We start from the raw sequence: 26,896 nt of genomic DNA, 5'->3' as shown, positions 1-26,896 counted from the left end.
CACATGAAACTGTTGGCTTTTTCCTGTCCAAATGTAACCAATCTGGCTTACCAGCACCTTTTTAAGCTTAAAAATGAACAAATCTTGTTTGTTTAGTTCAAAAGGGAAACATATAGGTTTTATTTATTTATTTCTTATATAGTATATTTGATATTTATGTATCTGACATACCCCATGTTGGTGTTGTTCCTGGATAAACATTGCATCTGACGGATGATGTTGTCTGAGCAATCAGTTAGCATTAGCCAAGAGGTTAGCTAATGCTATAAAGAAACTATCACTTGTAGCAAAGCAACATTGGTAACCTAAATTTAAATCTAAATGTAACCCAAACAATATTTATCATATTGTATAAATGAATAAAGAAAATGCTTGAAATGCTTAGCATTTGTTCCAGAAGAGAATTTATACTAACAAAAGCCCCCCCACCCCAACATTACAAAGCTATGACATCACAACATTATTGGTCAGCTGTAACACTCATTCTGGACCAACATTAATATGACGATGTGGGAAAAGCATCCACACAGGGATATTAGGTCATGCCTTTGACTACAGTTGGCCATAGTCAGACAGTGGTTTTGTGACACAGTGGGCAGTCAATAATGCAAAGATCTATTGCAGCAGCATATCGAATGTCCTTTTTCATGGAAGAAGATTGCAAACAAAGAAAGATTCATATAATTTAACGTCAACCTTTATTTTGGAAAAATAAAACTTAATTTTTAAAATTCTTAGTTCTTTTTTTGTGCTTTACTTAAACTGGCATCTTAGAGTGGGAGGGAGCTGATCAGCTACTTGAAAGTAATGTGGGGATGGTGGAGTAGCATTGGGGTTGCCATGAACCCATAAGCCCACTTTTTCTCAGAAAACAACTAAATCTATGCATTTGCCATCATATTGACTTCCTCTGGGAATGTGTGCAGATTTATTAAGCAGTCGAACACATTTTTTTCTTTGAGTTTCAGATACACAGCTGAGTACAAAATACTGGAGCCCCTAAGAAAACCTCCTAAAAATCCCATCTTCTCACCTCCTGTTCCATTGGTGGTGATAGACGGGCTGCCAAGGTTGTTCTTGTCCAGCTTGGAGCCTGTCGAATCTCCACCTCCCACTCGGTTATGAGGACTGGCTAGGTCCTGCATTTCCATAGACCTATTTGGGGAGAGAAGATGGCAAGGAAAAAGAGGTAAACTCTCTTCTACTGTTATGTGCTGTATGTGCTATTTAATGAATAGCAGATCAATGCCAATATGTTCTCACAGGTGGGAATTTACATCGACCATACATTATGTTAAGATCCCACTGTACTGTAGATCCTCACAGTCATAAACTTCATACTTCTCAGCACCAGTTAGCTTACATGAGCATGTGTTCAGAGGGGCTACACCTTGTATGTGGGCCTGCTGGCTCTTTTATGGTGTGGCGGTATGTGTGTGTGTGTGTGTGTGTGTGTGTGTGTGTGTGTGTGTGTGTGTGTGTGTGTGTGTGGTGTGTGTGTGTATATATAAATTCTGGGCTCCAATACAAACCCACAGCCTGCCAGCGTGCTTTAGTTTTACAATGTGTTCCACATGCATGACTGGGACGAACCAGCACACAAGGTGGTAATGGTAAAGTGAGAGTGTGTCTGCGTGTGTGCGCGGATGACTGGAAGTGGAAGTAAGTAAGACATGAACAGAGTGCAGATGCACATAGTGGAATAAAAGTCTGCCTTTTGTGTATTACAGTTTATTGTGGCAACAACTGCTCTCTCTATAGGCTCTATAACCCCTAACTAAGAGGTAAAAATCCTATTAATACATTTTTATAGTTCTAGATTTCAAGCAAATGTATATTAAATACTTTATTCAGACTTTTCACCACTGTTACCACAAACCCAGATTTCAGTACATTCGGACCAAGACTATAGTTTCATGTTGAATCGGTCTGTGTGTGGACAATACTTCTTACGAATGTGTGTGTGTGCATATTTCTGAGCACTGACTCATGCAGCCCGCAGGTTGGTCACACTTGTGCTCTTGTGTGAGACATCAAAGCCAGAAATGACAGAGATGGAAGAAGAATAAAACAAATGCGGGCCGCTGCTGCTCGGTGTGTGTTTATGCGCGCACGTGTGTGTGTGTACGAAAAGAGAGCGTGTGCATCTGTGTGGCGGTCTGGCAGAAGGCCATCTCAATGCTATGGGCAGATAGTATCTCCACACATGACTGCAACCCACAGTCGGACTGACGGGTATAAACATATAGCTTTCAGCAAACGAGAAAGACCCTGCTAAACGGTGCAAAATGGAGAATGCGTGAAAGATAAACACTCTAAATCAGCTCTCTCCATTTCGGTCAACTCTTCTTTTTGTTTCCTTATTTACGGCTAAACACTCATTTTGTTCTCCCGTTCATTGCATGGACGTCAACGACAGTTTACGGCGGACAAAATAAACGAGCCAAGTCCTACCTTCAAACAAAGGCCTTAAGTGTATCTGCTACACAAGGGAAAAGTTAAGAACTTTCACAGATTATGTTGCCGCCACCACTTCGTTTCCCACCCCCAACCCGCATTTTTTTTTCTCTCCATCATGTGCTTAAACCCCTTCATCCATCCTTTTCTTTTGTCTTTCAACAGCAGGAAATGATTCTGTCTCCCCTTCTTGTTTTTTCCTCTTTTCCCTCTGTTTCACTCCTCTCGGGAGGCGATGGCAAGAGTTGTGGTGTTTCATAAACTCTTCTCTGGTTTTCACATCATGGCTCGGTCATTGAAAAAATATGCTCTATATTACCGAGATGCACGGCGCGTTTTGTTAAATTAGCAGATTTAGGCCTGTAGCTGGTTGTTTTTGATTTATCCACTCCTTTCCCCCCTCTTAACTGAATAAGTTGCAGTATATAAACAGAAGCCCATTTCAGAGGATTTTTTTATGCAAGAAAGTGCCTTCTTGTCAATTCCTTCTGAAGGCAAAAAAAAGAAGAAGAAGAAAAAGAAAAATAGTTAGGAGCTGCAATGCAGCTGTTAAGAAGTATAAACTGCTTCATCAATAAGCTACCAAAGGGGGACAAAAGGGGAAAACAGGTAGTAAGAGAAGAATGGCAAAGCTACAGGATCCTGGCATGCAGTAAGTCAAATCTCCAAATTGTCAGGTTGCAGCTACTCTGTTTCTGCAATTTAAGCTATTTCAGACTAGGATAAGTAGTTAAAGTGGATAATTAAAAAAACAAAAACAAAACTGTCTACATTTGCCAGCACTTCAGGCTATCAACAGCTAACTAGACGCAGCATGCTACAGCAGTCTTTTGACACTGTAAAATTTTTTGACTCTCGATGAAGCTCCCAGCGCACAGTTTTTGTGCTGATGTTAATGCCTAAAGCTTTCAGCTGATCGTAGAATTCCCAAGAGGGGAGGAATTCCACAAACTGGAGGGGGCATCGTAGTACAGAGACAGACAGACTGCACTAAGGGTGCTTGATTTTCCTGAATTCAAAGATTCAAAGGTGTAGCATTTTAGTGCATGTAGTTGATTTCCTAATTTGACTAATTGATGTACTGACTGTGTGTAAAGCACATTCCCTTTTTATTGTCTGTTTGATCAAATCAGTACATCTTTTCCTCTTTGTGTGTGTGTGTGTGTGTGTGTGTGTGTGTGTGTGTGTGTGTGTTGTGTGTGTGTAGGTGTGCAGTTTTAGGACACAGAGGTCTTGGGGAAGTGTTGATGACCTCATCACTGCTTGCAACTGCAGTGAAACCTCACCTCTCTGCACCATGACTAATGAACTAGGACGGACACACACACACACACTCAGAGTTCTGAAAAAGCACATTCTGTATCTCACATTATGCAAACAGACACATGAGCGTACCTGACGTCTGAAGGGTCTGGAACATGAGATTCAGTGTGTGATTTCTTTACCTGCCGAGACAACAGAGGAAAGGAAATGTTATTAAACACACACACACACACACACACACACACACACATACAGTTCATGAGAAAACGCATTTAGTGTGTCATAAACAAACCTCATAAATCAGTTTGTAAACAGGACAGATTATATTAGTATTAACACCGAAGTGGCTAACACATTTAACTAACAAATTAAGGTTTGCCAGTTCGATCCTGGGGGGGAGACACAAATCCTTTTGGGCTTGCGTTTGGGAAGGGCATCCCGCTTAAAAATCTGTCAATTCCAACATGTGCCACTACCGACCATGTTAATACGTGAGCAGCTGATCACAGATCTTTTTTTCATATACTAGAATCATCACATTTTGAACAACACCAAATACAGAGAAAATTCTGCCAAGTAGGCATTAAAAACCCAAATCGCATCATCAGTTACCTCAACGGGAAATTACATCACATCAAATGTGACTTACAAATGTTCTCATTTTCAAATGTTAAATGTTTAAAAAGAAATAAATCAGGATGTGGTGTCAGTAGCTGTAGCCGCCACTGTGACAGAAGTACTAACTGGCATCTAAGTGACAGATATTAATTTTCCCTTGTTCACCCGTGACCCCACTCCAGCTCACGCTCAAGCCTCATTTTCAACCCTTAAAGAGTTGAAAGGTCACGGCGGGGTCATGTTAGGTCAAAGCACGGGGTTTAGTCTTCGCCGTTAAACAGGTCACCACAGACACTAAAACAAGCCTTAACTTTTTTTGTGTGGGTGGGGGGACATTTGGCCATGTCAGTTAGTGCGCTGGAACTTTTTACTTCTTCACTGATGTAGGGAAGAAAAAAGAATCAAGAAAACACTCTTCAGCCGCAAACTTTCTCCTTGTGCTCACACGCAGGCTGTTGCTGTGTGTGAGGGTATGTGCAGCTAGACTGCAGACCAGTGGTTCTCTATTAAAATTCCTCTGTCTTATTTGCAACAGGAACTAATTAGAACAGTAAATGCAGGGCGGAGCCAGGGCCAATGTGTACCAGCTGCCCTATAATCACTGTGTCAACACACTGCTGAGGTGTAGGGCACGTGTGGGGTGCCAAAGACACACACCCGTACATGGAAATTCGCATACAGACGCACACCCACACCAAATTCAAGCAGTCATTTGCACATTATCGCAATCACAGGTAAGTATACAGAGAAAGTGCATGGCTAAGCAGACTCTGAACTGCAGGTATGTAGACATTTTAATATTTATGTGTGTGTGTGTGTGTGTGTGTGTGTGTGTGTGTGTGTGTGTGTGTGTGTGTGTGTGTGGAGAACACACTGTGCTGTTATGGTTCTGATTAGAGGGTCCTGCTGTGAGTGAATAAGAAGCAGCACTTAGCTGTTTAAGACGGGGTTCAAAGGTTAGCCGGTGCCCTAGTATGGATCACTTTACACACGCGCACACACACACACACACACACACACACACACACACACACACACACACACACACACACACACACACACACACACACAAGCCACTTTCATGTCACGTTTCATGCTTTAGTGAAATTTAACAAGGCTGTCACTCACGACATCAGCGTCATGGCCGTGAGAAACTGCAATGCACATGTAACGTACACATAGGGCTACATACAGCACGCAGGTGTACACACAGCTCTCGTGCGTATACACACACACACACACACACACACTTGAAAATACACAAGCCGGACTGTTTCTGTCCCGGCATGATCTGTGAAAGCACACGCGGGCTTTGATCCTGAAAAGCTTTTATCGTCGTGCTTTATCCCCGCGCACGCTTTCCCTCCGCGTCAACCGCGGTCTAGAGGCTCTCACCTCTCTTAACATCTCGCCACTTTTATCTTTTTCAGTCGGATCGAGGACAACTAGTTTCACATTTAAACAGATTCCACATATTGATTTTACTCAACTCTCTTACTGATCTAATCACATCACAATTTCTTTTTAACATAATAAAACAATCAAAAGCATTATTTTTCCTGTTTCATCCAGCTTTCATTTGTTCCACTTGTTTTGGCTTTGATCAATACAGACTTTAGGCATTTTCATCGACTATATTATTAAACTACATTATTGATGTCAACTTGCAGCACATTAAAAAAATCTGCAAATAAATGATGACTAAACCCCGCATTTAGATAGTCTATGCTATTCTTCCTTTATTTTGTAGTACAATGCACCAATTTTCATTTCTAATACTGAAACGACACACCTCTGAGTCCACTCTTTGGTGGCCACTATGCTCGAAGACCCCAATTGTGTCACCTGAGCCATTTAAATAGGTGACCTTTGACCTGGTTGGCCAGGTGACCGGTCTAGAACACTACCTAGGCAGCCCGAGCACTCCCTACGGGAAAAATACAAGTGCTACAGGTAATTAGAACTAATAACAATGATTTATTAAAGGGAATTATACACTGCTGTGTTTGTGTAACTAATGATGTTTGTTCAATCTAATGGATGTAATAATAACGTGAGGCCTTCTTTGGCCTTAAGAAGCATTAACGCGTATGTGAGAGTCAGAAATAAGCAGAAGCTGCCCTTGGTCTAGTCAGAGTTGTGTTTCCTTCTCTTGCTTGTTCTTCTAAAAAGAAAAGTTCACTACAGAATCCAAAAGTGTTCATAAAAATGGTGCTTGAACGAGTTTTTTGTTATTTTCTTTGATACATTATGGAAGTTCAGTGCAGGAAGACAAAACAGGGATGGAGAATGAAGAACAACACATAATCCAGCACATCAGCAATGAGTGAGTTACACACACACTTAATATTTGATGGTTTTAAAAAACACAATTTCTAAATTTGTCTACAAATAAGATTTTATGGTTCACAATTTTTTAAAAAAAGGTTTTTTTTGTCAATTTCTGTCGCTATCCTACTTTGATCAAAATTGTAATTTTTTTTTTACTTTTTTAAAAACTGGAAAATACAGATGAGGTTATATTTTCTACATTAACATTTAAAAAAACAAGTGGAATATTTTTCAGTATATGTGAAAACAGTACTATGAAGAATAAAACACGCCTTGTATTAAAAGCACAAAGAAAAATGTATTTACACAGAATTACGGTAAAAGCGTGTCTTATTTAAGTAAAACAAATGTTAATCCAGTAACACTGCTGTCACCATACATTTAAAAATTCTCTGAGTGCTGTGTCAAATGATGTCCAACTTACATTTGTTCACAAATGAGCAAACTATGTAAGAATATAGAAAATATCTCAGTTGCTTGAATAAAAATAACTAGCATTACTCTGAGCGTGAAACACACTCACGTCCATACAGACCGAGAGATCCTTTTCTTACCTCAGGGTGTAATCGGGTCCGTTAGCAGTCCTTTACTTCCACAAAGCATTACAGAGCTGTACGATCCACCAGCTTCCCCTTCACAGGCAGGCTCGCTGGTCTCTCACACACTATCGGAAAACACACTGAGCGCTCGTCTCTGTCTACCTGCCTCTCCTCACTTTGCACTCCAGGTGTTACGTTTATCTAGTTTCTGCTTTAAGGGAGCAAATGACGACTTTTTTCCTGCTTCCTTTTGTGACGCTCCCTTTCACTCAGAAGAAATATCTAGGGGCTAGAAAATGACGACCGCACAAAAACCAAGCGTTTTCTCTTCCTCTCTGTCTCTAAGGTCAATCCATGCTCAGCTTCTGTCTTCTCGACTCCAGTAATGGGGAACATTTCACTCGTCCCATTTCCCTCCTCCTTTGCCTCCACCCCCTCTTTTTCTCTTCTCCTCTTCCTCCTCCTCCTCCTCCTTCTCTCTCCCTCCCTCTCCCTCTCTCAGCTGTCACTCATTACAGGCTCACTCAAGCTTACGTTTAAACCCAAAGAACTTTTTAAATGTAACAGATGTCATTTTTTTTTATGTGTGGGTCCAATCCTAACATAGGCACCGTTAAACTTAATTCCCTAACTCGATTGTGAATGAAAACATAAAAGGAAGAGAATTTAAATGAAAAACAGAAGTAACTAAGTTAGGGAACATCTGAGCTGTACACACGTTTTTAGGATGTTTCCTAAAATCAAAGACATCCACGTATATAAATCCTGCTGATGGCAGCTCTGCCGTGATTACTTCCATGAAGCTGAAATGGTGTGGACGCAGTGTCAATATCTTGCTGTGCAGTAGAAAGTACAGGCCAGACCATAAACTTCACACCATGCAGGAGACCCCCCCCCCCCCACACACACACACCACTACCCCCACACACCCTCCCCCATCTCACCCACTGACTCACATGTGCACCTGAGCACACGCGCACACACATACTTTCAATCTGTGTTAACTGGAAACACACGGCTGCACATCTGTCTCATATGTGAAGTCTAACAGAGCTAGCGCAATGGGCTGAGTGTAATATCAAATCACACTCACACACAGACACACAAGCGGCCAGTTTCCTCAGTCTGAAGATGGCACCCTTTCACAACAACAGGGGTCAAAGTGGGCTCGGAATGATCTGGACCGGCGTTCCGGCGCTGTCAACTAACGAGCAATTAACTCCAAAAAGGCATCTTAAGACGTGTTACCGTCAAACGAGTTAATGCTTCATGGAGATACTTGCTCAGTAACAAGAAAATAAAGACATCCCACAGCCCACTTAAACCCTCCACACATCCTTTCCTCTCATCCGTGTGATGCGTTCAAGGTGTAGATATAAACTGCTTCTCAACTAGCTAGAGGCACTGAATGGAGCTATAAGCAGTAACTTTTTTGTCTTTACTTGGGAGATAAATTAAGATGCATCTTTGTGAGCCTCTGAACAAATATCAGCAAGTACACAAACAGGAATATGTTTGTCACAAAATAGAGAAAAATGTAAGAAAGAGGACAGGAGGTACGGAATGCTCAACAAAGCATTGTAGAGCAGGCTAAACAGGTTGGCTTGTGCTATTATGGTGAAGTTCACAGTGATACACTATATGCTGGACTGGTACACAGGAGACACGGCATTCAAGATCAGTGTTAGGTTACATCAAAAGGTAACAAAAATCTGTTTATATTTAAGGTAAAGATGCTGATTAGAATCACTCACTGAATTCTACCTTTTATATTAGCTTCACAGTGTTTATCATACTGGAAAATCAGCCATGGCTCATGAAACATTTGCTTATATCTTGTAGAACCCACAGAGAGCCATAAATCAGGGTAGCAGCTTGGGTCAGCTGATCACAGCTTCACAAGTAATTCTTTTACCCATACGGTGCCTTTACAACCAATCTTAGGGTTCCCCAACATGCCAAATCCCACTTTAACCCCTGGAGACAGACTCAAACACACATTTGCACACTCACTAGGAGTTAAGCAAACAAAAGTGAATGATTTCACACTCATACATGCGCCTAAACTAGGCCACTGCAAATTTCTGACACTCACTTCTTTACCTAAACGTCACCATAGAACCAATACTGGGATCAGATCGCCCACATTACAAAACTGGCTTTTTTACTTTTCTGTATCAGCACAGGATCATGCGTATAGTTTTGAGATAAATGTTTCTGAGATTTCCCAGTAAACACAAGACGAATGCTATTTTATTTATACTGCTATGGTTAAAATGGGAAAAAAAAAATAGAGATCATTACTTTTTTCCCCATGATTTGAAAAAAAAAAATCAGAGTTTTAAAGCTGAAAGGACCTAAAAAAACAACAAAAACACATTTAACACAAAAGCACTTGAGGAGAAAAATATTTCATGAAGCAAACTCTTGACATCTGACTCCCTCAGCACATTTTGGAGAGACGTGGCCCAATTTTAGTCCTGTTTAACCCAGAGGGGAAGAAAATTCAGTGCTCTTCACTAACTTTATATTACATGAAGGTGCCTTGTGAAAAAAATTAATGAATTTAGGCACAACAAAACTCCTCCTGTTTACATTTTAGACCTCATATTGTTGCATATTGCTGGGGAAACCAGTGGATCTTGACTCTTTTAGATTTATGCACACAAAGCATCACATTTCTAAAGTTACTATTAACATTTTAGTTTTAGTTATTGTAATTTTTGCTGTTTCAATATGTGTGTGGATGGGTTTTAATGTCAAAGCACTTAAAATTCTGGAAAATATGAGATGTAAAACATGATGTGTAGGCTTTTTATGCTGGTGATGCCACTTTAAATAGACCAATCAAGAATGAATTGACTGTTAATAGTTGCAAATGGTGGCTAGATACGATTATAACTAAATAGAATTTAATTGGCATGAATGATCCTTCAACAACATTCAGAACATTTTGAATGTTGCTGTGTGTGTACACGGCAATAGAAAATAGCTAAGGGAGCAGTAACAAATCTATACAGGCCTGGAGACCAATCTGGAACAGAGCCACTGTCTCCAACTGTGCTCCAGCCACCTTTAGCTCGCTCACCATAGTGACAGCATGCGGCCCCGTCCCAAAGCATTTATCCCCGGCCCCAATAAACTCCGTGATTGATAGACTGTCTAGAGGACCTGTGTGCACAGATCGTGGCGAATGTCTGTTGAAAGTGTGTTATATGTGGATGCCGACGTGCGTTCGCGCGTGTGTGTGTACTGGACGTTTGAGAGTGAATGTGGAGGACTGGCTGTCAGAACAGATTAGGGTGTTGCCGAAGCGCTTGACAACTCAAGCACTTTATTATTAGCCAGGCTAGACCCGATCGGGGGGCGGGGGGTCGTCCAAAAACATCCCCGATGAAATATTTTCACAGCAAGTGGAGAAGGGAGCAGGGGAGGCGTCCCAAAACACGCCTGATGAAATGCACTTGCACACACACACACACACATACAAAAAGAAAAAAAAAAAAAAACAGGAGTGGGGCATGGGCACATCTGAGCAGTGAACTGAGCAGAGGAAGAGGGCATTATATTAATACAGTCAAATAGCTGCACTTACTTTTGGTTTTTGTTGACTTTAGGAGTGTTTTCAAAGGGCCTGTTGGAGGTGGCTCATTCAATTTGAAGAGGCCCTTGAGAATAACTGTGTTCTTCAAGTGGAACAACAGCAGTTTATCTCTTCACCTCCAACAGGAGGGCTGACTAAGACAGACCCTGCTCCTTTTTTATCTAGCTTTTCATGATTTACTTATATTTTTTTAGCTCCATCATCACACTTTAAAAATCCACTTCTGAGCACTTTGATGTTGATCTAACAAATTTAGAATTGATTTATTAAATCTGGCCTAAGCATAGGCTCATTCACTTCATCAGTTAAAGTTAGACAAGAAGATCAAGTCAAGTCAGATCAAATGTGTTTTATTCATATGGCACATTTAAATCAACAGAAGTTGCACTAAAATGCTTTCCAGACAAAAGCATTAACATTCCAGATCTCCAAAAACCTCATTTCAAGACACAACATTGCACCAGAATTCCCAGTTAAGGCCAGTGTTTGGCTAGGTTTAGTAAGCTAACCTTAGTGGTGTTAAAAGTATTCACATTCTTTATATCCTTAGCACGTCCTTTTACAGAACTAAAGTACCACTACTTTAAAACAGCCCTTACAGGACATTTTAGTTAAAAACACAATGATCCAGGTGGTGCTGTGAGTGAGCAGCTAGCAACAATGGAGAAAAAAACTAAATAAAAACACCCTCCTTTTAACCTGAAAGAGCCAGACCCAAGGAATCTATTACAGAGGGGTGACCAGCTTAATTATGGACTTTTTTCTTCTTCTTTTTCATATGCCTGATTATATGATTTGGATAAAATTCTAAAAAGGGTGAAAAAAAAAATAGTCACAACTGCTCTAAATAGTTACTGATGATAATCCTAAAACTTGAAAACTGTAAATGTAAATGGACACTAAATGTTTTTCTGTATTAAATAAATCCTATAGTTTTAATTTAATTGCATTTAAAAAGGCTAAAAAAACATCAGGATCAGAAAAAGAATGTAGCTGTGTAGTCTTTAGTTGTGTAGTTAATGGGACACAGAGGGACAGTCGTTGCACACGCGCACAAACACGGGCATGCACGCATACACCTGTGCAACACGATCACCCAACCATCCCTGCCTGCGCCATCGGCTGGTGTGTCGACCACAAAACATTCATGAAGAATGTTGCTCACCACACAAACACAAGCTTCATCTCGATCTATACTCTGCATTTTCCCCTCGTGCACGCATATGCACACACACAGAGTCACCCGTTTACCTGTCCCCTGCTCAAAGCTCTCTGCTCTCCACGTTTGTATGAGTGGTTATCGGGATGGTAACTCTATCCCCTTCCTTTCATGTAAAATACATTGTGCCGAGCCTCCACCCTCCAGCCCTCCCTCCTCCTACACCCCACAGTTCCCCAAGCCTGGGGAGGTGTAAATCTATCCCTCTCTTTATGCCTCCAAAAATGCCCCTTTTTCAGGTGTAGTAGGAAGCTATAAAGGAGGGGGAAAAAGTGAGGGAGTGAAAGGAGAGAACAGTTTGTGGAGCAGGGAGAAGGAGGAGGTGTTTGGGTGAAATAGGTACTCTCCGAAAACCTCTCTCACTCTCTCTCCCTCCATGTCTTTCTAGCCAGGTATACTTCGCTTCACCTGGCCATGCTTACATAAATTTGCCAGCCTGGTGATGTTCACAACTTTTACTACATAGAAAGAGAGCCTAACTCACAACACCGAGTGACTTGCGATGTCTTCAGCAAACCATGCCAGGAGAATATATTTGTACTAATATGATGAAGTTGGACAGCATAACTAATCGCAGTGAAAGATTTCACCAAATAAATAGTTATTGTTACAACAAGCAGTAGCTACATTATGCTAATCAATTAAAGACATTTAAAAATATAAACAGTTAAATACAAATAAAAATGAAGCCAGCAAAATGTTGCACAATACTGTGTTCTAAGCTGTTCTGTTATCAGCGTCTCCAAAGGTAAACTGGGACTTTTTTAAAATATAAAAATACATAAAAAACAAGTTTTTTTTATTTTTTATTATTTCTTCTTTCTAACAAGCTTGCTGACAAAGGTCAGAATGAGCCACTAAAGGCTAAGTGGGCTGCCTACAAGGAATCAATGACTATCGCCCGCCTCGTGGATCTAGTTTTTGTTCCATTCGGCTCGCTGATAAAAGTCACACTTTTACAGTAAAACTGTTTTTCTTTTTCCATTTAAGTCTTATCACAGTATAAATTCTGGGCGTTTATGTTTAAGCAAAACCGCAGATATCATTAGTGCATCTTACTAATCCTGAAGTCCCAAGCGTTTGTTTTTCTTCAGTCGAACTGCGGTAGTAAATCCACGTGTTTGGGGGAGGAAGAGCTACAGAGGGGAACAGACCAACCTCCATGCTGCTCACCGTGCTGGTGGTCTTCATATCGCCTATTTAAATTGGCTCCTCATTGTCTAAGGGAGTGACGGATCACAGACACGATTTAATGCAGCTTTACTCAGTGGAGACAAATGAAAAGTCAGTGATGGATGTGTGTGTGTGTGTGTGTGTGTGTGTGTGTGTACACTGGTTCTGGGTTGTTAATAGTGCGTTTGGCCTCAACTGGCCCTGCTCAGCTAATCTGATGAGAGTGATTAAAAAAAACAACTGGGAGAAACTTAAACCACTCCATGGCTGACTGCGTGCACAGACACACACACATACTGAGCACATCACTCAACTACTTAGTGGTATAGAACCACACTCCAGAACAAACACCTTAATATGAAGTTCTTGAAAGTCTGACAGTAGGTCAGATGAGTGGACAATGAACTGGAAGGATCAGTATAATTTAAAATGCTATTTAATCGACTGTTGGTTAACCTTTTTCAGACATAATGATTAATCAGTGACCCTTAATTGATCTAAATGACAACATAACGTATGCGTCATTAAGTGACTCCCATATCTGCGCTGCATTGCGATTTAGTATGCTGTTTAAAGGACCAATGTTAAATTTTATTAAAAGAAAATTCAGCACAATGGCAAACTAATTTGCAAATTTCCCTGCATGCAAGGTAATATAAGTAATTTTCATGCAATAATTTTTCTTTTGTCATCTTTTCCCCACCTGCATTAGCTTTATCCCCATAAATCGCTGGTTTAGACCCCACGATGCAGTCGTAAAAATTATGACTACAATATATGAAACTCCTGGGAAGTGTGATATGAATGTAAAAGCCTTGAGGTGAAAGAGAAGGAATATGAGTTTTCACAGATTAAGCTTAAAAGTAAGTGAGAAGACTTTTCTGGACCGTGGTGTTATAAGTTGTTCTAAAAGCCTTGATCAAGCAATCTGCCTAACTTGGAACCATTTTACCTGGCCAATATTCCACTTTTACATTTTTTTAATGGTGTTCTATTTAAACATACTGGTGATCCTTTCTCTCGCGTCATGACCTTGGACAGATAGATTGAATTTTAATTATAAATTACATTTTAAACAGAAAATAAAAAGAGGTTTTTAAAGGGCAGAGGTCTTCAGAGTTTTTATTATCTGAACAACATGTGATTGCGGCCCAAGTCATCTAGACTTGGTCGAACCGGGACAACCATCCCGAGGCTTTACTGAGAATGGCCCAATAAAGAGAAAATATCCAGTGAGTTACAGATGTTCGGGTGAAAATGTCTTGTTGATGCCAGAGGTCAGAGGAGAATGCCTTGGAACTTAACTAGTCATTACAACCATGCATAAAAACATCTGTGAATGGACAACATGATAAAGCAGATAGACTACAGTAATAAAAGACCCCACTCCTGACAGCAAAGAACAGGAAACGGAGCCTACTTTTCACACTGGCTCATGAAAATTGGACAACTGAAGATTAGAAAAACTTTGCCCGGTCTGATGAATCTCATTTTCTGCTGCAACGTTCGGATGTTAGGCTCAGAATTTGGGGTACACAACGTGAAAGCATGGATCCATCCTGTCTTGTACCAGAAGTTCAGGGTGGTGCTGGTGTAATAGTGTGGGGGATATTTTCTTAGCACACTGAGCCTTCTAGTACCAACTGAGCATGATCACAGCCTAGCTGATATTTTAGCTGACTGTTATTTTTGCTCTCTTTATAACTACAGTGTACCCATCTTCTCATGGCTACTTGCAGCAGGATAACACACCACGTCACAAAGTTCAAAGAATTTCAAATTCATTTCTTGAACATGACATTGAGTTCACTGCACTCAAATGGCCTCCACAGTCACCGGATCGCAATCCAATAGAGCGCCTTTGGGATGTGGAAGAACAGGAGAATCACATCATGGATGTGAGGTTGATAAATCTGCAGCAATTGTTTGATGCTCTCATATCAACATGACGTAAATCTCTGAGAAATGTTTCCAACACCTTTTTGAATCTATTTCATGAGGAATTATGGCCATCCTGAAAACATTTGGTGGTCCAACCTGACACTAGCAAGGTGTACCTAATAGTGTTCTTCAACGATTAATAAAGGCGACACCAGATCCTTGTTAAAGTTAAAAAGGTTTGGCCTGCTATGATAAGCTACAGCCAGAGTGGAAGAAAATGCTGTCTGGGTCTGGTTCTATACTAATGTTTCATAGTGTGACATGAAGTAAGTTGTTATCACAAGCCATACAAAATATTACCTTCTGCCCAGGCTACAGTATGAAAACCAAGGACTTAACAGAATGGATCCAAAATAAATCCACTGATATGTATGAAAGCGATGAAACTAAGGGGAAAAAATTAAGCAGCAAGTTCTCTGCTGGTGTGCGAGACCTAAAGAAACTCAACACCAGCCTCAAGCAACACCCCCATCGCCAACCTGACCACAGCTACCGCACCCCCTGCTTGGTCTTCATACCGTAGCCCCCCCCCCCTCCAAAGCACCTTGACATCCCAAAGGGAAACAAATATCAATGGGATGTGCGTGGGTCTGGGAAGACATCAGGTAGGGAAGAAAAGAACTGAAAAGCAAAAAAAATGTGCATGCAACTACTTGTGTTAAGGCTGAAAGACTAGACGGTCTAAATATCTGTGGTGGTCATCACTGGAGGTGGTGTGTGTGTGGGGCAGCAGCAGCAGCGGCATCAATAATTAAAGCTAATCTCATTAGGCCTCAGATCCCTTTCAGACGCTTTTAATTAAATGATGAATGGCCTCCCAGCTGCCTGTTAAATAATGCTGCTCATGACATCACAGTGTGCATGCATGCGAGAGGTACAACATAAGGTAGATATCCTTAAAAAAAAAAAGGGACACAAGGAGAGACTTTCAGTGCAGAGAAAGGTATGGTCTCTCTCGCACACACCCACACATGCAAACACCATCTGCTCGTGGATTCTTTATGCGGCTGATTATTAGAAGTTACGGCTGGCCTATGCACCACGGAGAGCGAACAGGAGTTAAATGTCTCAGAAGTGGCAAGCTGTTCCATCATACCAGGCCTCGAAACACTTCATATCAACTTCCTAATAAAATCACTCACAATACCAGATGTCTACAAAAAAGGAAGACAGATTGAGGGGAGAGAGAGTATGTAAGTGTAAAAAAAAAAAAAAAAAAGATGGTCAAGGAGCTTAAAAAAAAGAAAAAAGAAAAAAAGGTCAGTGAGGAGTTCGGTGGGTGTGAGGAGGATAAAGATAAAGGAAAACAAAGAAGGAGAGACACGTAGACTACAGAGTGAACTTGGAGAATGAGAGCAACAGGTAAAGAAGAGGACAGGTAAGGGTGCCAAACCGCCTAGGGCTCGCAATAGCACGGACGCCGCTACGAGAACACCCATAATCCTGTTTCTCACCCCCCTGCTCTCTCCCTCTCTCTATCCTTCCATCCACCCCCTCCTCCCTCTCCCCCCCCCCCCCCCACCCTCGCTCTTGGGCTTGCTCTGTATCGGATTGCTGACTTCACAATAGGGCCTGAATCATCACTCTGTAGCCAGAGAGACACAGAGAGAGACGAAGAGGCGGGAAGGCCGGCGGGGAAAGAGAAGGTGGGACAGACAGTCAGTCAGACAGATCGAAGAAAAGGAAAAAAAAATCAAGGACAAAAAAAAAAAAAAAAAAAGAAGAAGAAGAAGAAGAAGAAGAAGAAGAAGAAGAAGAAGAAGAAAAACACGACAAAACCAAAAACAACAACAAAAAAAAAGACTTCATTTTTCTCTTTGGATATCACTGCTGCAATGATGCAGTTCAGATGTGGTCGCAAAAAACCAAAACCAAAAAGTCTTTCATGAATATTAAGATTAATAAATAATTTTTTTACTTTCAGTGTATCCAGTCATTGTTCTACTCCATGCAGAACTTTAGGCTAACACCAGCACCAAATACAAAGCACAAACATGTAAGAAATTAATATCAATATTATTTTAATGTATTCAGGAAGGAATACTCTTAAGAGACAGGAAAGCATGAATTGCACACAAGTGCAAAATTCCAATTCCAAACTGTCAGATTCGATGAAAAACTGAAGATCTTTTGGTTTTAAATGGATTTTTTAAAATATGTGACTTGGCCATGCTCATGACTATGAACACTAATAATATAAGGCATTAATCTCTGCTTAAAACAAGAAACAAAGTGGCAGATAATGAAAACAGCCATTAGTTGTAGCAATAGTCAAGTCAGCACAGAGACACAGGTCACAGCCTCGCCGACCCCTCTCTCCCACCTTTCTGATTCTGCGCTGCTGCAGAGAAAGAAATCCAATCTCCCAGCAGAGCAACAGAGGAAGTTCTTGCGGCAGGCGAGGCAGAAGGTTCCTCCGTTACCAAAGCACAATTGTTGCAATTTCATTTCCTTCCCAGCAAAATGAGGAAATATGCTCCTCTTTTTGGAACCAATGGCAGATGAGCATTAGCCAGAAGTTGGGGCCGAACAAAAGGTGGGCTATATCGACGGCTCTATTTATGGAAGTTACTGCAAACAAAGAAGAAAATGTTTTACTATTTTAATAATGACTTCTTCTTGGGGTTATGCTTTTACATTTTAAACGTGTTTTATCTTTACGGAGCAAATTCAAAGCATCAGTTCAGCACGTCAGTTACAAAAAAAAGAAAAGAAAGAAATAATAACCAACTATGTTAAAATGTCACATCTGGCAATATAGGGATTTTCTTGAGAAGTCTCAGAGTAATCAATAAAGTGATGAGTCTTGGCAAGAAATACATAGCCCTGATTGACTTCCATTAAACAAGCATGGCCACAGTATTAGACAGTCTCCACTCAGATGACCTCAGCCAACCCACACCACAGAGAGTATATGCGTATAACAGAGAAAGAAACACCTACACACTCGTACTCTCACACACCAGACACTAAAGCACACATATCATGTGGTTTCCTGTCTGGTGTGTTCTTCTAGAAAACCCACGCCACTTGCTCTGGCTTCTAGATGGATTCTCCAGTCTGTTTTGGGGGCTTTGACTCTGTCAGGCTTTGAGTGGCTCAGGGACTGTCTGTGACCCGCTGACCTCACACCTAGCTGCCTTTCTCTGGCCAGACAGACTCTCACTCTATTCTCATATACGAGTTATAAATTATCTGTACCAAAGCATGGACTGAAGGGCTTTTGGCAAAAGACAGATGTTTTGGTTGTTTCACACATCTTAAATAATAACAATGTGCAGCACCAGGACGATTCATGTTATGGATGCACTAAGCCAAGGAAAAACACTGTGCTGTGCACTTCCCTACATCTTTATTACAGTAACGCGCAACTATGCATTCCCACATGGGTGGAGCTGTTGGGAATCTGTTGTGAGTCTTATCCATTGTTGCACCAGTGCAACAACAGGTTTAGCTTATTTAGCGGTTCAGGTGCTGATGGGTGATTTAGTGACTGGGGAAAGAAGTCCTTTAGAGATGAAACATGTGTCCAACTGTTTAACACACTTTTCAGTGAATTTTTCCCCCCCACACGCACCATTTAGATCAAACGGTGTTGCCATGGTAAGCCCAATTTAACTCATTGGCCAAAAACTAGCATTTCCCGCTAAAATTGTAAGCACTTACCATATTGGGCTCATGCTAAAGTTTGTAGCTTTAACAATATAATGTTTAGTCAACCTGAATACTACATTAATATAAACTTTGGGATGGAGGCTCAGAGTTTGTCGGTCCTTGAAAGGCATTCCTTTAATTAAATATATGTACATATTGAAATTCTGAGCATTCTTCTGCATGCAATCTTAAAACTATCATAACTCCTGCTATTATGCTATGATTTTCTAAATCTGCTCTCATTTGCTTGGTTTTCTTGTCACGGTTTCTCTGCAACTGCATGCAGTTTAATATCATTTAGCATTTATTGTCTACATTGTGCATGCCATATTTCATATCCTGCTCTCCCTACTCCTCTGCCTTCTCCTGTGCTGATCAAAATAATCTGCAGCGTTTCTTGCACAGAGAGAGAAGACTCACTCAGCAACACTCAGCTGTCAGCTACACATAAATCTTACGAGAAGCACTGTACACCAAGCTGAAATTGAAGTGCCCCTCGGTGCCCCAGCTAGGATGCCAGCCTACCAGAGGGATGCCAGTGGGGTAGCTGTTACACTCTACACTTCAGTGATCTGTCCCGTTGCCGGGCAGATTTTGAAACGGCCATCTATGACGCCAGTGCAATCTTAGCAATCAGGGTTGGGCTGTAGTCATATTAAGCTACTGCTGCTGCATGTAAGTTTGTGTGAATGTGTCTGTATGGGGTTGTAGGGGTGAAAGAGGGGTGCAACCTGACCCCTTTCCTTCTCCTACTTGGTCTCTCGCTCTGTGTCTCACGCACATGCACACACACTAGGACAGCTGCCATACTAGGGGCCTCTCCCAGTGCACCAGAGGAAAAGGCTAAAGCTAAAAGAACCCTTTCCCCTCATGTTTCAGACGCTTTTTCTTTCTTCTCCATCTCTCTTACTTTTTTTCCCTTCAGGTGGCTCAACATTTTAAATCCTGCAAAGCTCCCTGGGGTCAACAAATGCTCCTGCTCCCCCATCTCTCACTGCTTCCACCTCCACCAAGCCAAAGACTGGAGACTTCAATCGGAGGTCTGTTGGATCAGGAGCTCTTGAGACTGTGTGTGGAGTTTGCATGCGTTTTCTGTTTTCTGTGTGTGCACTGAATGACTGACGCTGATCTGTCAATCCAATCTCCTTAATGTTCACAGCTGAATTCAAATACAAATCGTTGTATTCGTCGACATCATCTCACAGAGCATCACCTAAAAACAACAGCTTTTCTCCAAAGCGAAACAAAATATGCGACAACAGGTGAAGCGAAACACCTCAAGAAGCTGTAAGCAGCGCTTCGGAGCGAACCATTGCAAGCGCCATCTCAGGCTCCTTTCCAGCGCTCCCAGAGGACCCCAGACGGCAGGCTGGCTCTCGACAGGCAGGCGGCCAGAGAGGACGCCTGACCATAACCCAGATGACGTGCGATGGATGTGGTGGGAAAAGGGCGGGGTGGAGGAAGTAAGGGTACTTTAAAGGGTAAAGAGGAGGAGTGGGGGTATTAAATATCAACAGACAACTCCCCGAAACCTTGTGTGTGAGGTCTGAGTTGTTTTCTTAGTCACCCGAGACACGCCTATTTCAATGAAGGAGTGCGGGGAAAGAATTAGCCAATTTCAGTTTAAAGACTAAAACCAAAAGGAAAGCTTGAAAATTTTTTTACAAGTATAGGATAAGTTTATAATTTAAAATGTTCAGTCAGATGTTAAAGCTGTCATTCATACTTAGAATCAAAGGTTTAAAGGTTCAGCTGTAATCAGACTGAAACAATACGAGCAAAGCTGCAAATTAAATTTCCATTTAAAGCCTTGAAAAAGAGGTTGAATGTATTTGAGGTTGACATATTTTGAACCGTTTTTAAAAGGAAAAAATGGCATATGTCAGCTGTTTTAACAGTTTCAGATGAAACTGCAGTTTTCTTTATCTTTTTGATAAACCTTTGAAATTAGACTGCAGTTCAAAGTTTAGCCATATATCTGAAAACAGTGGCCACCTTATAGTAATTCAGTCTCAGTCCTTAAGCACAGTTACAGCATACTGTCGGGTGTTAGAACTGGAACTAATGACCCCAAATATCACTCAATTTTTCCAATAACTGAAAGTAGTGTTAGTGCAGGGCTATTATATTGACCTGTATTGATTTTAGCTATGTCCACATGTGAAAACCATATACCGAGTTTCCTAAATACCAACACACCTGAATTCTCCGGTTGTCCAAGTTACAAAGTAAGCTTTGGCCCCTTTACAGAAAATGCTGAGCCTGAACATTTTAGAAGTCACAAATCTGAGCCTATAAAACCATCGAACTAATAAAAATCTCTGTCCTTGCTCCGATATCTCATTTCCAACACGAACAATTAATCAATGTCTTTGAGCCACAGCTCAAATTCACTTATAGATGATATCACTGCCCTATTTAAAGTAGGTGAAGTAACTGTGGAATATGCACATCAATATTTGATGTCGCGATAGCGGCAAGACAAGATGGATGTTTTTCTCTGTTCTCTCTTTATTTCTGTGTTTTTGTGTTCTTTAGTGTGCGTGTCTGTGCGTGTGTGCGCGTGCATTTTATGTATGAGTGACATGTACTCCGCTGGGGTCCGCCTGTAATCCAACCTGAAGTGAGGCTAACAGAGCAGCACAAAAAGTCGGGGGGGAAAAAAAAAAAACAACATACTTCGTGGGCTCTGTCCCACTTTGTGCTATTATTACTGTCGAGGCTGGCAGGTCAGAGAGAGGGAGGGAGAGAGAACGCTGCTTCATGGAGGAGGAGAAGAAGATGAAATTACACCTGTTCTGGTGGCTGACTAACGACTTTGAAATGCGAGTGGCCCTCGCTCGCCGCCAAAATCATTTTCCCAACAATACGGCCTGATCTTTAAACAAGCAGAACTGGGACGCTGCGCTGACGTGACGCAGAGATGGCCCGCTGTCCTGGGACGCTCACAAACCCTCGGGCTCAAGTGTGGTGTGTGTGTGTGTGTGCGTTTGTGTGTCTGTGTCAGTGTGTGACTGAAATGTAAAAGATAAAGATAAAAATTACCTCCTTTTTCAATTTAATGAGTGATTTGAATTGCGTTACACACTTCGGCTCACAAAATTCACACACATGATTGTTAAATTGACATCTATGCCCAACATTGTTTCTCCTGAAGTCTCATTCACTCTGACTGGTGCCATATGGTTACTGTACGCTCACTGAAACACAGCTGCTGTGTATTAGCCTGGACACACACACACACACACAATGTATGTCTCTAATGCACCCATTCCTCACACTTGTGTGGCCGATACAAGGTATACTTACTCGCTCAGCCACACACACTTACATACAGTAGCCTTTAACTCACCATCTGTTCGCTGAGGTCCTGTGAGGCCTCCATGGCTCCTCTGGCTTTGATCTGCCACACACTTGAAAGCCAAAAAAGAAAATAGGGAAATAAAATAGATGTCAGAAGCCTAAAAGTGACGCTTTGTTTACTTAAAAGTAAACAAGATCATCTGATAGACTGAGATGTTTTCCACCAAAATCCCAGCAAAAACAAACCACTCTTCTGGGAGTTTCATGGCTTATATCGTGAATGAAATCGCGCACGGTTCAGCATTTAAGTTACTTTGTACGTGTGTGTGCATCTGTCGGTTAGCCCTTCAGTCACTGCGTTTATGTGTGAGCAACAGGAGAGCGAAGGAGGGAAGCGACAGCGTTAACTTCAGCATATCATCTTCAGCCGAGGGTGAAGTGGAGAGATAATTGCAGAAGTAAATATCAACAATGAAAATGGAGAAGTGTAAGTGATAGGGCCGCTTGGCTGCCTCTGGACCACAGACACAGTGGCTGGCTAGCGCACGAAGATAGTGAGTGACCCTATTAATACTAGACAGGAGACAGGTTGGCGGAGGAGTTCGGAGAAGCCTGAGGTGATTGTCTACAAGTTAAGCGAAGATGAGGCGTTGCGATCAGCCAGATGAGGACAGAAGCTACAATGCGTCCTCGTCTTGTTGTCGCTACTGTCATGCACGGAGTGACGCGGCAACAAAGGACTGCAAAAAAACAAAACAAAACAATGGAAAAAGGTGCCATTATCCCAACAGGGTGACACTGAATGGCTCCTTTCTGGTATGTTGCGCAAAAGGCGTCAGAAAAAAGAATAAGCTGCAAAAACACACACACACAACCTGCAAACACAAAGGTCCTCCCCGTCATTAGATCTGTTGTTCCCAGCAATGTGGTAAAGAGTGCCACTAACTGTACCTATCTCAAGTTCTCCATCAAAATACACTTTTTATTTTACTGTAACACTTTTTGACTGTAATCGTGAATACTACAATGTGCATACAAGTGTGTTGCTCTTTCTAAAAGACAGATACAAGGGATTTGTTTACTTTTACCACAAAGACTGATCAGGGTCTAAAATGTTTTTCCCAAAATATGGACAGGTATGAGCACAAAATTGGGGCACTCCAAGTTGTTCTTCAGTCTGCGCAGTGTTTTGTTGCCGAGTGTGTTTGCATGTGTGTGCACTGTGGAGTTTTCTGGCTCGATCCTTTAAACTAACTGGCATCCTTTTAATTTTTCATAGCGCTCAGCTCCTCCTAGCCTGAAACCGAAGACAATAATGCGTCTCTCAGGTGAATTGATTTGTGCCCAAGCCTCCCTGCTTCCCTCAACCCCCACCCTCTCCCTCCCTCCCGCCCTCTCTCTCTCACCTTTGTGGAGGACATAATCAGCCTTCTATTCGAGCTGGCTGGGTTTCACCCTTCCCTTCATGATTTATTCTTCTTTAGCGGAAACGTGATGGGCAGTAAACCCACAAAGAGCAAAGTTTACTTCATGCTTGTAATGGAGCATTTGTCTTAGTTTTCCTTAGTTGTTGTTTTTTTTTTATATTAAAGTATAGCACAAATAAGCCACAAGGAGTTTTGCTGATTAAAAGGGGATCTTTTTTTTTTTTTTAATGTCAGAACTAATTCTTATTAAATGATGCTGTCTATCTGCCCCAGCTGCCCTGCACGGCCCTAAAACCCACCCAGCAGTTACCTGACACTAAACAGGGAATCAATAGTGCCTGCCATTTCCTTCGGCGTCCCAGAAGAGAGAATTATATTTCTCACTATGGCTATTGACAGCGACATAAGAAACACATATGGGACGGCAGAGGGTTAGAAAGTGGACCAAATAGCTACACCGCGGTAATTTCACGCTATAAAAGCCGAAGGAAGGAGAATGTTGAACAAACCGCAGACTGCTGCAGGTCGGAGTGGCTGCAGGGAAAAATCATATGTTAAATTTGAGTTTAACCTCGCTGTCTTAGCAATCGCTTATATGCAGCTATCGATCTTTAAATGACACGAGCAGTTTCCAAGATTACCAGTTAAGGATTAGTCTGTGCAAAATTTAAACTGTTTACACCCCCCCCCCCCCCCCCCCCCCAAAAAAAACCCCTAAGGCCTCTGACGTTTAAATGGTCAATATTTACATTTGCTTTTAACCTAAAAAGTTAAAATAAACAAATAAATAAAAATACAATATTTTATTCTGATATGAAGACTCAAATCTTCATATCAGAATAAAATATTTTATGCTAGGCAGGTTTAGGCCTAACGCAACATTTCTATAAACAATGCGATATGCATATACGAGTTCATTTTTTTAAGTACAAAAAAAGATTTGGAAAATGTAAGAGTGCGATGCTGTTCTTTGTTCTGGTCATTTTAAAAGGGATAAAACAGTGTGTTTTGCAGCCCTCCCCGTTTCGGGTCAGGGTTAAACAACATAAAACAGTTTCCAGATAATGAAACGGATACTCTTAGAGTTCTCCCACTAGAGGAAAAATAAAATGAATAAATAGAAACAAATGTGACGTGTTAAATACAGTTTATATACGGGATTATTTAATGCCTTAAGGTGGCCTCTAATTAACCGATATTACAAAGAACCAAAAAAACATTTAAACAAAAAATGTAAATATTCTAGCAAACGCTAACACCCACTAAAAATCCCCTTTGGCTGCATTAAAATATTTAATCCTAAATATTTCACATTTCTGGTGGGATTATCATCCTTAGACCGAGCCGTAATGTAAAATGAGATAGAAGGCCAGTGCAGGAGTTTACAATTTTCCAAAAATTCTCCACACTCTAAATCTTGCGCATTAATGCGCGTTGTTTAAGTATGAGCCCTTAATGTGAAATCTAATCTGTATGGATTACGGCGCAGTAGGCCCCTATCAGATTTTGAGTCGGCGTGTAACTTGTCATGTTGTTAGAGGCAGGCCAATAGCCGGGGGCCATTCAAGCCCTGAGAGCCCGGCAGTGGTATAAGATTCCCATTTCCTACATATCAAATATAAACACAAACTCCACGTGGGATGAGAGCCGAGATGGAGAGAAAAAGCCATGGACACGCGGAGGGATGAAGACTGAGAACTGAGGGGACACCAAGGGGACTAAACTCCTTCACGTGTCCACAAACTGAGAGGGGAAAAAAGGATGGACCGCACTGACCTGCAGTTAAAGACTGATGTGTGACCAATAACCACCAAAAAATAATCACTGTAATTTTATCATTCTTTTCTTTTTAATAAGAAAACCCTTTTGCACAACTATTCAGTTTTACGGGGAAGGATCTGACGTAATTGTCTGTTCATTTATTGCCATGTTTCAGCAAAAAATTACAGCAACCACTAAATCTTTATTATTATTATTTTTTGTCCACTTGTTTAATATCAGGTAATCTATCGGTGTGCCGTGATTCCGGGGCTGGGATGAAGTCGGAGAACACACACTTAACACATCAGCGTTATTAACAGGCATGCACTGGCCTTACAACAACAATAACGTAAGGTAAAGACTTATATTAATAATAATATTATAGAAAACTGGACAGAGTCTATCACTCTTTGATGGAGGATAATTCATTTTAATGTTACTGATACATTTTACTGAATTGTTGTTGTTTTTCTTTCATATAAATGTTTTTAAATCGGAATTAATCAAATTCAACAAAACTATAACAGTTTTCTCGCTTCTGCCACCTGACCTACAATTTAAGTGTCTAATAATAAAGCCACAGCCGTCTGGGGAAAACACAAACTAGTTTAAACATACCTGTGTTAAACCTATTGTCGTCCCAGCGAGAAATCAGCTCCCAGATTCTCTTCACTTCTTGCGAGCGCTCATAATCAAGTACTGCGTGATCGCCACACAGCTCTCCCTGCCGTCTGCAGGCTGTCACTGACCGGGATCAAAACACTCAGCTACTGCTTGCCATTATCAGCAAGAGTCCAAAAACAAGCCGATGAGTTATTCAGAGTCCTTAAAACAATTTTACAAACTCAAACACGAGTCCCGAGGCTCGCTTTCGGTGACCGGAACGCTCGCCCCCGCGGGAAACAACATTATTTTCAGTCCGCGTCCAAGTTTGAGCACCAGGCAGTTCAGAGGCATGGGACATTATTGAAGATTGCTCCTGCGCATGCGTCCAGCTGCCATGCGGATACTACCGGGCAAGAGTCCAAAGAAGTAATGGGGTTCAGAGTGGGGTGGGGTGGAGGGGACCAAAATGATTTCTTATTAATAGTTTGGCCCAAATGATGTGCTCACAGTTTTATATATCCCACAGGAGCAAAAACATCTAGCTATCAATCTATCTATCTGGTCTCCAATTAGTCCATTAATCCAGTATTATAAAGGATTCAGAAAAAAATTTGTATAGCAAAAGTATATATAGACTTTTTACTGTATTTTTATATTCAAAAACAACATCCATAGAAAGCCAGCTTTTTAAAAATACACAGTACATATGTAAACATGAAAGGCAAAAATGCAAACTTATGCAAACACGTCAAAGGAAAATGTGGTGGTTAATCTGTATACAGTTACAGGCAGGGGATCAGACAGAGGACAACGATGCCAGAAAACACGCTGGAGATGCAACGAAAAAACAAACAGAAAACAGCATGAGAGTAAAGTCAGACAGGACTGTTTTGGAGACGCCCCAGAAAGATGACAGGCTTGGCCATGGGGTCTGTTTATTTGAAATATTGTTTGTTATGGCTTATAGATTCTCCGACTGTTGGGCCCCGCTGGCTTCGGA

At 41.3% G+C, this 26,896-nt stretch overlaps 1 protein-coding gene across 8 annotated transcripts in view; it reads right to left on the bottom strand.

The window, feature by feature from the left end:
• The window catches only part of eya4 (EYA transcriptional coactivator and phosphatase 4), a 50,389-nt gene extending 24,133 nt beyond the window's left edge, over nucleotides 1-26,256 (bottom strand). For 7 of the 8 annotated variants that reach the window (XR_015125013.1, XM_086263862.1, XM_086263861.1 and 4 more), the window contains exons 1-4: nucleotides 25,909-26,256; nucleotides 22,152-22,212; nucleotides 3,853-3,902; nucleotides 1,034-1,155 (exon numbers count right to left, since the gene is read on the bottom strand). Coding sequence is in view for 7 of the 8 variants with exons in the window: in XM_086263862.1 (XP_086119988.1) it covers nucleotides 1,034-1,155; nucleotides 3,853-3,902; nucleotides 22,152-22,184 (205 nt within the window). In the remaining variant the exon portion in view is untranslated. Of the gene's footprint in view, nucleotides 1-1,033; nucleotides 1,156-3,852; nucleotides 3,903-7,223; nucleotides 7,590-22,151; nucleotides 22,213-25,908 lie in introns of those variants that run through there. The other variant, XM_086263860.1, reaches the window with a different exon arrangement.
• Nucleotides 26,257-26,896: the final 640 nt, after the last annotated feature.

Source organism: Aulonocara sp. 'chitande type north' Nkhata Bay, linkage group LG15, assembly GCF_057382095.1.
Source record: "Aulonocara sp. 'chitande type north' Nkhata Bay isolate Kocher_YH1m ecotype deep benthic linkage group LG15, A_spYH_male_GT1.1, whole genome shotgun sequence".
NCBI classification, from domain to species: Eukaryota; Metazoa; Chordata; class Actinopteri; order Cichliformes; family Cichlidae; genus Aulonocara; species Aulonocara sp. 'chitande type north' Nkhata Bay.
This window is presented reverse-complemented; position numbering and strand designations above follow the sequence as displayed.